The sequence below is a fragment of the Nicotiana attenuata genome, unplaced genomic scaffold, assembly GCF_001879085.1.
Source record: "Nicotiana attenuata strain UT unplaced genomic scaffold, NIATTr2, whole genome shotgun sequence".
Classification (NCBI taxonomy): domain Eukaryota; kingdom Viridiplantae; phylum Streptophyta; class Magnoliopsida; order Solanales; family Solanaceae; genus Nicotiana; species Nicotiana attenuata.
In genome coordinates, this window is record NW_017671557.1 from 249,980 (window position 1) to 263,769 (window position 13,790).

General features: G+C 36.2%; 1 protein-coding gene across 1 annotated transcript; it reads right to left on the reverse strand.

Moving 5' to 3' along the window:
- Positions 1 to 5,522: 5,522 nt before the first annotated feature.
- Positions 5,523 to 7,662, reverse strand: LOC109208975 (craniofacial development protein 2-like). The gene is made up of 3 exons (XM_019372140.1): positions 7,571 to 7,662; positions 5,785 to 6,114; positions 5,523 to 5,637 (listed from the first exon to the last, which is right to left on the reverse strand). The coding sequence occupies exons 1-3, from the start codon at positions 7,660 to 7,662 to the stop codon at positions 5,523 to 5,525; spliced, it is 537 nt and encodes a 178-aa protein (XP_019227685.1).
- Positions 7,663 to 13,790: the final 6,128 nt, after the last annotated feature.

Genomic DNA, 13,790 nt, shown 5'->3' on the forward strand with positions numbered 1-13,790 from the left:
ACATTAGTACTTCATCAATTTATGAACTCATCACATATAATTTTGACTTCTTTAAGATATAAATGAGATCAACTATTTCTTACAAGACTCTGAAAAAATTTAGTTCACAGTATATTATATTAAAAAAATGACAAAAATATATAAGTTATACAATTCATGAGTACTTCAAAAGTGTGAGAAAAATTTCATCGGTACTAATAACTCAAACTTTCTTACTATTATCAATATCACTAACAACAAAAAATAAGCACACAAATATAACCTCAGAATAATCACTTTTTATATCATCCAGTTAGCTCAAAGTTATCAGGCCAGGCCACTTACAAGTAAAAGTGCACACAATTATAGGGGCCATTGAGTGGTGGGTCAAATATTTATTAAAATTATAATTACCGATTTTCTTTTCTTTGTAATCAAAATACTAGATGCAGTGTAGGAACTATTATTAGCATAACATAAGCCATAACCCCAAGAATTCATGTAACTGACACAAACTCATACTGAAAAAAATTCAATTACCTATTCGGTTTTCTAAACTTTAATAATTTAGACAAGGTCAAGAATGAAAATTATTGGGAAGTTAAATTGTCAACTCAAAAGACTTAAAAACACAAAATAAGTAATGGAGCAGTAAACCTGGAGCATAGCAGACTCTCTTTCAAGTCCAACCTCACACTTACCTGCTTTTGTACTTACTAGTTATAGTAGTTATTCTTTTCTGATTCTCGTAATGAGACTAATCAGAACATGGGCGGAAGAAGAACCAAACTCAAATCTTGGTTAGAGACTCGTGCTGATAACGTGTTACGAAACTTAGCTCAAAGTAACAATATAGAACAATAAAATAGACCACAATGTAGAGAGGAAGAGAGGAGACAATCTTATTTCTTCTATGTATTCAAGTGTATACAATGTGATGCCAAAATCCTCTATTTATAGGATTACATAGAGGCATACAAAAGAATGCCATAAACATGACATTAAACATTTGAGATCATGGAGGAAGATCATGAGGAGGTTATGGAGGTGTGGGAGTTACAACTATAATGGTGAGAAGTAGTGGGAGTTATCTACATAATGGAGAAGAGCAGTGAGAGTAACTTCTTTAGGAGTTAAAGACATCCACTACAAAATAATATTTCATAACAAATCCAACAATTTTCAAATATATCTATCTATATCTATATCTATATCTATATCTATATCTATACTCTATATATACTATATTAAAAGCACGAAGGCCCTTAATGAAATGTCGTTCGCCTTTTTTATCCTTAATAAAAAATAGAGTCCGCACTATACAAAATAGTCATTTAATTATTACCCTAATATTTAGTACTTTAAAATCGACTAAAATTTTGATTATTAAATATTTACTTATTTGAAGTGGGTAAGAAGTCCTAAAATTTAGGAATTAAATTAGAGTAAGATTATATTTATGTAAAAGTTTTCCTTAGTTGAATCATGTATAATAAATATAATTTTCTTCCTTAATATACGGAGTTAATATTTGAATTTTCACTATAAAGTCGGACATGAGGCAAATTGATTTTCCCTTTGAAAGAGAAATAAGAAGAAACCAGAACAGATAAATGAAAGAAAAGACGAGATGGCAAGAATACGAAAAGAAAAAAGAGATGTGTTAAACAAGTTAAGCCGTTAATAAATAATAAAAGAATGAAATTATATTTGTAAAAAATATTTTGAATTCTGCTATTTATTTTTTGCTTCATATTTTGAATTCAAATAACCACTTCACATTTTAAACAAGAAAAACATTTAAAAAATACAATGTCGCTCATTATACATTGTTTATCTTAATTTTTTCCATCACACATTATTGTCTTAATTTCTTTCAGTATTACGAGTATTTCATATTCGATGTTTGGTTATAAGTAGGAGTTGGGTCAGATATTGCAATTATTTTAAAATTTTAATGAACTAAACATTTGTTAAAAACAACTTTGAATTTAACTACAAAATTATTACTTTTATTGTTATGGAATTTTGACCATCTTAATTACTATTAAAAAACTATTTCTTTATATGAGGAGACTATTTTTTTATATACTCCAGCCAAAAAACATGAATAAACTCATAGTAATAAAAAATAATATAGTGCTGAGTTTGCATTGCAATAGGAGATCTTGAACTTTGTGTTATCCCAATTAAATTTAAACATATTAAGCCTTCATCGGAATATGTAAAATTAGGATAGATTTCAAGTTTATTACTTATTTTAGAATACATCAAAGTAAAAAAATTTACCAGTTAACAATTAATAATTGTAATTTAATAAAAGAAGTAGCATTAAGTTTGAGTAGAAATATAAAAAAAAAATTGAACTTTGAGGTCACCTTTTTTAGTTGCCATTGGCTCACTTCAAAATATTGCTATAGTAAAAACAATAATTTATGATAAAACTTGGAGTCCAAAAATTTCGTGTAGCCGGATTTAAATACATTATTCAACTGCAGTAAAGATGAGTTATGGTTAGATACAAAATTCATATTAAATAAAATATTGTTTAAATGAGTAAAAGTATTTTCTAATTATATTTTTTCTTCTTATTTTGTTGATCTTTGTTACTTGCAAAACTATAGGATATGAGAAATTATGGTTCTTTCTAAATTTAATATAAGTATTTAATTCTAAGTCTTTATATTTAGTTATTTTTGGTGGAATATTGGTTCAACGTTAGTTAATCTTTAGACTATAAATTGTTACAAATAATTTTCTTACTTCCCTTTAGTTACAAGTTTTATCATCTTTTAGAAGTTATAAAAGAAAATGCAACCTATTTCGTGCTCTAACTGACCAAAAGTTTCAATTCCAATTTATTTTAATTACATTTTTAATTTATAACTCAAGCACAATTTTTAATATTAATATTTAGGCAATTTTTGAAAATAATTTACTTACTTGAGCTAAAGTCCACGCGCAATGCGCGTATCCTAAGACTAGTAATATACAAAAGTGCTTATACCAAAAAGCAAGAAGATATTAGACTTATGAGAGCCTGAAATTGTTGATGATACTTTTGTTGTTGTCATTATCAACAGTTAGTATATTTGTGGCCCTATGAGTTAAATATATGAAATGAGGCTCCACTTGGGATAAGCTCCTAATCCTAAGAAGGCAAGTCACACATATGACACCACCAGTTTTCATCTCCCCAACTCTAAAAGGCATCACCTCGGGCAATGCATGCTTTGCTGTCTAATAAAACAGAAATTATCCGAATTAATAATAATGATAAGAACATTAAAACTTCAAATGTATATTAGGAGTGTCAAATTTAGTCAATGAAAATATAGCATATTTAATCTGATTAAACTTAGGTGTGTCAGGTTGTGCATATATTCATTGGCAGACAGCCAGCGGTGGAGCTAAGTGAAGGAAGGGGATTCAACTGCAAAATTAGACGGTGCAACAATAACAACCCAGCAAAATCTCTTAAGTGAGGTTCGGGGAGGATAGTGTGTATGCAGACTTGTTTCCGAAAGACCCTCGGCTTAAGATGACGAAAGAAACACTATATCAGTACCATCAACAGAAAATCAAGAAATAATTACAGCATCATAAGAACCAGAAAATAGATGAAAAGGAATAACAATAATCAGTAAATAAAGCCCGGCACAATGAAAATGGAGAATAGTAAAACCCTATCAGACTAGCCTCACACCGATACAAAGTAGAAATAAAAAAAATACTCAACTACCTCTTAACCTACAACCCTAATGCGCGACCTCCACACTTTCCTATCAAGGGCCATGTCCTCGGAAATCTGAAGCCACTCCATGTCCTGTCTGATCACCTCTCCCAATACTTCTTAGGGCGCCCTCTACCTTTTTTCGTACCTGCCAAAACCAACCTCACACCTCCTTATCGGGGCATATCGGTCTTCTTCTCCGTAAGTGCCCGAACTACCTAAGCCTCGCTTTCCGCATCTTGGCATCCATAGGAGCCACACCCACATTCTCCCGAATATCTTCATTCGAATCCATCCTAATGTATTGGCACATCCACCTCAAGATCCTTATTTCTGCTACTTTCATCTTCCGGGTATGTGAGTTCTTAACTGGCCAACGCTCAGCCCCATATAATATGGCCGGTCTAACCACCGCTCTATAAAACTTACCTTTGAGTATCTGTGGCACTTTCCTGTCACACAGTACTCCAGATGCTAATCTCCATTTCATCCACTCCACCCCTATACGGAGTGTGACATCCTCGTCGATCTCCCCATCCCCCTAGATAATCGACCCAAGGTACTTGAAACTGTCTCTCTTGGGGATAACCTATGATTCAAGCCTCACTTCCATGCCTGCTTCCCCCGGCTTTGCGATGAACTTATACTCCAGGTATTCCGTCTTAGTCCTGCTCAACTTGAAACCCTTAGACTCAAGGGTCTGCCTTCAAACCTCCAGCCTCTCGTTGATGCCGCCTCACGTCTCATCTATCATCACTATGTCATCAACGAATAACATACACCAATGCACATCCCCTTGAATATGAGCGTGTCAGTGCGTCCATCACCAAGGCAAATAAGAACGGGCTGAGCGTAGATCCTTGGTGTAACCCCATAACAACCGAAAAATACTTCGAGTCGTCCCTCACTGTCCTAACCTCAGTCTCAACTCCATAATACATGTCCTTAATTTGCTCTTATGTAAGCAACCGGCACACCTTTAGCCTCCATGCATCTCCAAAGGACCTCTTTACTGTCATACGCAATAAACACCATATGTAGGTCCTTCTTCCTATCCCCGTACTGTTCCACCAACCTCCTTCCGTATTCGACCGACCCGACATGAACCTAAACTGGTTGTCAGATCTAGACACCGTCCTCCTCGCCCTCGCTTCTACCAGCCGCTCCTAAACTTTCATGGTACGACTTAGCAACTTGATACCCCTATAGTTGTTACAACTCTGGATACCACCTTTGTTCTTGTACAACGGTACCCCACTTCCACTCATCCGGCATCCTCTTCGTCTTGAAAATAATACTAAGTAACCCAGTCAGCCACTCCAAGTCTGCTCTGCCCACACACCTCCAAAATCCAACCGGAATTTCATCTCGCCCGGTTGCTCTACCCCTACTCATCTTACGCATAGCCCCCATGACCTCCACAACCTTAATGCGCCTACAGTACCCAAAGTCCCGGAGACTCTCGGAGTGACCCAATTAACCTAGCACAATGTCCCAATCCTCTTCTTCGTTCAGAAGTCTATGAAAGTAAGTCTGCCATCTCCACTTAATATGAGCCTCTCCCATCAATACTCTACCGTCCTCGTCTTTGATGCACCTCACTTGGCACAGATCCCGAGCCTTTCTCTCTCGTCTTGGCTAGACGGAATAACTTCTTCTCCCCGCCTCTGTCCCTCAGTTCCTCGTATAGACGACCACACTCCGCAATCTTAGCCTCCGTGACTGCCAACTTTGCCTCCTTCCTACCTACCTTATACCCCTCTCTGTTTGCTCTCCTCTCCACCTCGCATGTGCTCCCTACTAACTTCAGCTACGCCGCCTTCTTCGCTTCCACTTTACCTTGAACCACTTCATCCCACCACCAGTCACCTTTGTGCCCGCCGGAGTAACCCTTCGATACCCCAAGCACCTCTCTTGCTGTCTCCCTAATACAGTCCGCCGTTGTCGTCCACATAGCGCTTGCGACCCCACTACTCCTCCAGGCTCCCATATGCGATAACCTCCCCTCCAACTCCTGGGATTTATCCTTAGTCAAGGATCCCCACCTGATCCTCGATCATCCTCCTACAAACCTCTTCTTACCTTTTACCCTGATACCGATGTCCAAGAGCCTATGCTGCGTCGCGAGGGTCTTACCCGGAATAACCTTGCAATCCTTGCACAACCCTGTATCGCACCTCCTGAGGGAAAGATAGTCTATCTGAGTCTTTGCCACCACACTTTGGAAAGTAATCAAATGTTCCTCCCTCTTCGAAAAACTAGAGTTCGCAATCACCATCTCAAAAGCCTTAGCGAAATCTAACAACGAAGTACCTCCTCCGTTCCTATCCCCATAACCGAAACCGCCATGCATCTCTCCATAGCCACCAGTAGTCGACCCAATATGACCATTGAAATCCCTCCTATTTGCACCAACAATGCAAATACGATAATTTGTTTTCCTTATTATACATAAATTGTTGAATGTTTTTGATACAAGGAAAAAGTCTAGTGAAGTAAAAGAGAGGGCTCAAAAATGCTTTGAATCACTGGTCGAAATTTCATGTTTGACATTTTCTTGTATAAATTTTTTACTCTGCCCCTGTTGGTAGGTCAATTTAACCTATTTTTAGCTAATCTAAAAGCTTGGGCTAGTTGTTAAGCAACTTATGCAGCCCATGGACCCTTGAGTAAACTTATCAAGAATAATTATTTTTTGTTGTGATTGGTCGATTACGTTTAATAGTCATGAGAAATAAATAAATAAAAAATTGTTAGTTTGATTTGATAATTAAGCAAATTATAAAAATAAATAAACAAATAAAAAATGACTTTATATTGTGACTCATTGTTTTAGTCTATTGACTCGGCTATGTTGACCCAATAAACTATTGGGCAGACCACAATTGAATTCATATACTAACACATCAATCTGACACCCGTAACTTCTACATGGAGCTCTATCATTGAAGAAATTATTGTTATGGGCATCTATTTTTTCGAAGTATAATAAAGTATAAGTCCACCAACTTATGGCTGACCATGTCTCTTTTGTTATTTTCCATATTGGTGATATGCTTATCCATTAAAGATACAATCATTCGATATTGTTTTCTTGTTATGAGCATATACTTGGAAGAAGACCTGAGCAATTTGTTCTCAAAGAGACATAGGCAATACTCATAATTTTTCTTGATAAGAAAGAAAATATCCTAAAGAAAGAAATGGAGAAATAAATTAAAGAAAAAGGAAGAAAGGAATAGGGAGCAAATCCTTGACCACCCGCTTTAAGTAGAAGATGATCAAAATCCTCTATGATAATGCTAGAGGTGTCAACTCTCTCTTCCTTCACAAATCACAATGCGATGCCTAAATTATTGTCTTTTGTCATCCCCACAAATCAAAATGGGATGTCCCAATTTCATGAATTGTGCTTGTTGCTATCAAAGATTTTTTGAAGAGCTTAAGTTTATTCGAATCTGATATAGTAACTTGAAAAATAGAGTGATAACCTGCTATAACTAGTTGAATTGCACCGAATAATATATACAAAATTTGTGTACACGATATATGAAAAAAATACTTTTGTGAATAAAGGGTGTGAGAGGGATCTCTCTTAGTTAAGTACTACTTTGAGTTCTATATGTATTTAATTTGTGCAGTGTAGCAATCCCGTTATTTTAAGGACTCCTCATTTCTCCTTTTGAAGTTTTAGTGTTAAACTATTTTTATGTACGTAGCATCTTCGCCATACTACTGTGACACTAAAGAGAAGTAATCTGTTTGGGGGTATAGTTAGTGGTCCAAACACAGAAGAGAGTAGTCAAAGGCGTCAATTGAAAAGTAAGACTAGAAAATCAAATCAAATATATATCTAACCATTTTTGTGAATGAGATACTGTGACTCCTGGAATACTCTGAAGGGCACTAAGATAGTGACGATTTGAAGATTTCAAAAACAGAGTTTTCATGTTTGCAAGACCTTAGCAGGAAAACAGACCTTAGTAAAGAAAGAAAAGTCAAAAAGAGAAGAAAAATAATAGGCGGAAGAATTCATCTTTAAATTCTTTTCTTATGACGTAAGTGCTTACGTCGGCATTCTTATGATGTAAGCGATTACGTCGGCAGGGCATTCAAATGCCTATAAAAGGGGTCTGCATTTTCATTTGCAGATCATCCCCTCAACTTCTTTCGTGGAGTAGGCAAAAATTGCCGAACCACGTAAATATTGTCTTGTCTTTTGCAATTTGTTGCTTTTCTCTTTTAAATATTCTTTCTTTTCTATTAGCATGACATGCTTCCCAACAACTGGTATCGGAGCACAGACAGTGTAATTTTGATAGAAAAGTACGATATTGGTACATGCACTATTCACATAAATTTCTTTTGTGGAAAACGACGTCGGAAGAAGGGAATGTTAAGATTGACAAGTTCAATGACAAAGATTTTGGATTGTGGAAAATACAAATAGAGGATTATTTGTACCAAAAAAAAAATAAAAATACACTTACTTCTGATCGAGGTAAAACCAGAGAATATGGCCAAAGTGGATTGGGATCTATTAGATCGCCAAGCTCTTGGTGTGATTCGTTTGACGCTAACACGAAATGTGGCGTTTAACATCATTAACGAGAAGACCACTACAGGCCTGATGAAGGCGTTATCAAATATGTACGAGAAGCCATCTGCTTCAAATAAAGTCTATTTGACGCGTCGATTGGTCAACTTAAAGATGACAAAAGGTGGATCTGTCACGGAACATATCAATGAGTTTAATATAATATTAACTCAGTTGAGTTATGTTAATATAACCTTTGATGACAAAGTCAAGACATTGATTCTACTATCATCTCTACCAGAGAGTTGGTCTGTAACAGTAACTGCAGTTAGCAGTTCATCGGAAAGTACCAAACTCAAATTGAATGATATTAGAGATTTGGTTCTAAGCGAAGATATTTGCCGAAGAGAATCACGTGATTCCCCAGGATCTGCTTTTAATACCGAAAGCAGGGGAAAAGCAACCAAATAACAAAGTTTTGGTCGTGGCAGATCAAAGTCAAGGAGAAGAGGGCAATCCAAAAATCGCAAGGACATTACTTGTTGGAATTGCGATAAAATGGGTCACTACAGTAGTCAATGTAGAGAACCAAAGAACAAGAAGGAAGAAAATTCAGCAAATGTAATTACTGAACAAGTCAGTGATGCACTAATTTGTTGTGCAGATAGTCCAGTCGAATCTTGGATACTGGACTCAGGTGCATCCTTTCACTCTACATTATGCAGAGTATTGCATAATTATATTGCTGAAAAATTCAGGAAGGTTTATCTAGCAGACGGCGAACCTTAAGACATTGTTGGGAAAGGTGAAATTCATATAAAGACTTCACAAGGAACGCTATGGAAATTGCAAAATGTCCGCATGTTCCCGGCCTCAAGAAAAATCTGATATCTGTGGGTCAGATTGACAGTGAAGGATATACAACAACATTCGGTAACGGACCATGGAAGATAACCGAAGGAAATTTGGTTGAGGCATGAGGCTTCAAGAAGGGAACATTGTATGCAACTGCAATACAGAGAGATACTATTGCAACAGTTGATCATGTCGTGATACAACATTATGGCACTGGAGGCTCGGGCATATGAGTGAGAAGGGAATGAAGTTGTTGGCATCCAAAGAAAAGTTGACAAACCTAAAGCATATTGAATTAGGTTTGTGCGAAGATTGTATTTACGGGAAACAAAAGAGAGTTAGTTTCTCAAAGGTGGGAAGGACGCCAAAGAAAGAGAAGTTGGAACTAGTGCATACAGATATGTGGGGACCAACTCTTGTAACTTCTCTGGGAGGCTCACGCTATTATGTCACCTTCATTAATGATTCCACAAGAAAGGTATGGGTTTATTTTCTTGAAAATAAATCTGATGTGTTTGTTACCTTTAAAAAGATGGAAAGCTCAAGTTGAAAATCAGACAAGTCTAAAGTTAAAATGTCCGAAGTCTGACAATTGAGGAGAGTATGATAGTCAAGTGTTTAAAGCGTTCTGCTATGAGAATAGGATCAGAATAATCATGACAGTTCCTAGAACACCGGAACAAAATGGCATTACTGAGAGGATGAACAGAACCCAGAATGAACGAGCCATAAGTATTAGAATACATTCTGGATTGCCGAAGTATTTTTGGACCGAGGCTATTAGCACGGCAGCTTACCTCATAAATAGGGGACCCTCTGTACCGTAGAATTTTGAAATTCCTGAGGAGTTATGGACATGAAAGGATGTAACTCTCTCACATCTGAATTTTTTTGGTTATGTTGCTTATGTGCATGTTAACTTTAATGATAGAGATAAGCTTGATCCTGAAGCCAAGAAATGTTTCTTTATTGGCTATGGTGATGATAATTTTGGTTATCGATTTTGGGATGATCGGAATAGAAAGATTCTAAGACACATGAATGTTACATTTAACGAATATGTGATGTACAAGGACAAGCTTGAAGTAGAACCAACCAGCACCAGCAAACAGACACCTGAAACAGTTGAGTTAGAAGAAATCTCAGAAAATGAAGTGGTTAAAGGGATTCTGAAATTGAAGATGAAGAACCAGAAGTCGAATCTGGATCAGAACCAGAACTGGAACCAGAGATAGAATCAAATGCAAAACCAAATCTGGAGTCAGGACTTGAATCAAATTCAGGATCAGTTACTCTTGAACCAACATTAAGGAGATCTAAATGAGTCACGAATGCTCCTGATAAGTTAACTCTCTCTCTTCACTATTTACTTCTGACTGATGCTGGAGAACCAGAGTAATTTGTTGAAGCAATGTAGGTGATAGGCTTTGATAAGTAGAAGCTAGACATGAAAGAAGAGATTAATTCTCTTCAAAAGAATAAAACATGGATACTTACATAGTCACCAAAAGGAAAGAAGGCATTGTAGAACAAGTGGGTGTACAGAGTCAAGGAAGAGCATGATGGTAAGAAGAGATACAAAGAACTATTAGTAGTAAAAGGCTTTCAGCAGAAGGGAGGAATTGACTTCACTGAGATCTTTTCTCTTGTAGTCAAATTAACTACTATAAGATTTGTGCTAAGTACCGTAGCTGCAGAAAATTTGCATTTGGAGCAGTTAGATGTTAAAACTGCTTTCTTGCATGGTGACCTTGAAGAAGACATTTACATGAATCAACCTGAAGGTTTTCAAGTTTCTGGTAAAGAAAACCTTGTGTGCAAGTTGAAGAAGAGTTTGTAGGTTTGATATAAGCTCCCCGACAATGGTACAAGAAATTTGATGGATTCATGCATAATAATGATTTCACGCGATGTGAGATGGACCATTGCTGTTATATCAAAAATCTTGATGAATCCTATATCATTTTATTGTTATACGTTGATGATATGCTAATTGCATGATCTAGCATAAATGAGATCGTCATGGTTAAGCAACAACTGGCGGAGCAGTTTGAAATGAAAGACTTAGGACCATCAAAGAAAATGCTTGGGATGAGGTTTAGTAGAAACAGGTATGAAGGAACCTTAAAATTGTCTCAACAAAAGTACATACGGAAGGTATTAAGCAGGTTCAGTCTTCATGATGCAAAGACCAGAAGCACTCCACTCGGAAGACATGTTAATCAATCGAAGAACATACCACCTAAGATAAATGAAGAAAGGAAGTACATTTCCAAAGTTCCATATGCTTCAGCAGTAGGAAGTTTGATGTATGTTATGCTTTGCACTAAACCAGACATAGCGCATGCAGTTGGAGTTGTCAGTAGATACATGTCAGATCCAGGAATAGAGCATTGGGAAGGTGTAAAAAGGATATTGCGATATCTCAAAGGCACCTCAGGTATGACACTTTGTTTTAAAAAGAACAATATCATCTTACAAGGTTTTGCTGATGCAAATTTAGGCAGCAATCTGGATAGTCGAAAAAGTACCACAGGCTACGTGTTCACCTTGGGTGGTACTACTGTTAGCTGGATGTCCAGACTTCAGAAAAGTGTTTTTGTATCTACCACTGAAGCAGAGTACATGGCAATCTCAGAAGCTGGAAAAGAGATCATTGGGCTCAAGAATTTTCTTAAAGAGGTAAAGAGCAGGACAATTGTGAGCTTTTTAGCGATAGCCAGAGTGCAATTCATCTTGCCAAGAATCCAGTATTTCATTCAAGATCAAAGCACATTCAATTGAGGTATCATCATATTCAAGAGTTGATAAGTGAAGAAACTCTTTCCCTGCAGAAGATAATAGGATCAAAGAACCTGTCAGAGTCGGTGGTGACAAACTGAGGCTGTGCACTGCCTCAGTTAGCCTTCAAGACTGATAGCGTGAAGGCGCCACCAAAGAATAGCAATTTTTTTTTTAAATTTCTTTCTTGATGTAACATAGGTTTGAGGGGGAGATTGATAGGAGCAAATCTGTTGTTGTATGTGAAAGAAAGAAAAGAAGACAAAACAAAAGAAAGAAAAGTCAAAGAGAGAAGAAAAATGATAGGCGAAAGAATTCATCTTTGAAGTCTTTTCTTATGACGTAAGTGCTTACGTCGGCATTTCTTATGACATAAGTGCTTATGTCGGCATTCTTATGACGTAAGCGCTTACGTCGGCAGGAATTCAAATGCCTATAAAAGGGGTCTGCATTTTCATTTGTAGATCATCCCCTCAACTTCTTCTTTCTCTTCAATTGATAAAGAGCTATTCTTTATGTGGGCGTAGAGTAGGCAAAAATCATCAAACCGCGTAAATCTTGTCTTGTCTTGTGCAATTTATTGCTTTTCTCTTTTAAATATTCTTTCCCTTCTATTAATCTGACACTTCCTAACAAATAAGACCTCCGAGCGATCATATTCTTTTTTGTTTTTGGTTTTTGGGTAGTGATATAATGTATAAAATAAAGTAAAACCTAAAATTGTATGAAATACGTAATATATTGTGAATTTTTCTTAGTTTTATATGAAAGAAGTAAATTCTAAAAGAAGAATATTAGACTACGAATTTTAATAGGATGAGCATGAATATGTTGGCTCACAAGAATACGATAGTTTTCTATTTCCCTTTTCAGTGGAGTATTTGCTATGATATGAGATGAGAAACAGTTGGCCACTAACGGACTCAACTCTCAAGATTTTGTATAAATAAATGCGGCCAGTAAACAAAAATGGTAGCCAATGGTTAAACGACATCAGACATATATGTTGAGAGATATTTAAATTCTGTTTTTCTCTTTTACTATAGTTCCTTAATTTTATGAAAAAATGCATAATTACCCCCCTAACTTATACCCAAAGTTCCAACTACATACTTTTTCTTCACGGGAATCCTAGTATCCCCCTAAACTATTTTTTACCTTAATATCTTAGACCTTTTGTGTTGAGCTGGACTGAAACCCCAGTTAAAATACATGCGGTGTAGACACGCGCATCATAAACCGATGGTCCCCCCATTCCATTCCCCTTTTATCTTTTTTTATCTCTTCATTAAAATATAACACAAATGACTATCTGAGACCCAAAAATTTCCCCCATTCTTCAGTGCACTCTTCGATCCTTTAACCAAATCATCAAGACATAAAAAATTTCTTTGTTCTCTTGCAATTGGATACTAATAGATCGAAAATAAGTATAAAGCCCCATTTTAATAGTTCGATTCAAGGAAGAGGAGGTCAGATTCGAAGGTTAAACAAGAAAAATGTTCTAGGGTTGTTGAAGGTCAGATTGGAAGGTTAAACAAGAATAATGTTCTAGGGTCTTTACTGCATTTAATTACTTTTGTGTTAGTTTAGGGTTTTTAAATATTTTTAGCCATTGCGATTTTGTGATTGGCAGATTAAATTTGAGGTTTCTTGTCTGCATGTTAACCTCAGAGCTTCGATTGTGCATGGGTTCAGTGAAAACTTTTGGTTTTTAGCAAATAAGTACTTTTCTAATACTAGTATCTACAATTTGTCGAATTCTGCTGAATTTTGTTTTATCGATTTTTTTTGTTGCTTTGTTTGGATATATGTATGAGTGGGTTTGCTTTAATCACTTTAAGACTATATCATGGTGGGGTCTTAGAGTTTGGAAATGGGGAACCAAAATATGTTGGTGGAGTA

Excerpts from the sequence above, each read along its gene's own strand:
- LOC109208975 (XM_019372140.1), bottom strand. The coding sequence starts at position 7,662 with ATGAAAACTCTGTTTTTGAAATCTTCAAATCGTCACTATCTTAGTGCC. Across the intron at positions 6,115-7,570 it reads GTATCTCATTCACAAAAATG|GAGGGATTTCAATGGTCATA; the intron begins GTTAGATATATA and ends TGGTGCAAATAG. Across the intron at positions 5,638-5,784 it reads AGGGTAAAAGGTAAGAAGAG|GGAGACAGCAAGAGAGGTGC; the intron begins GTTTGTAGGAGG and ends GGACTGTATTAG.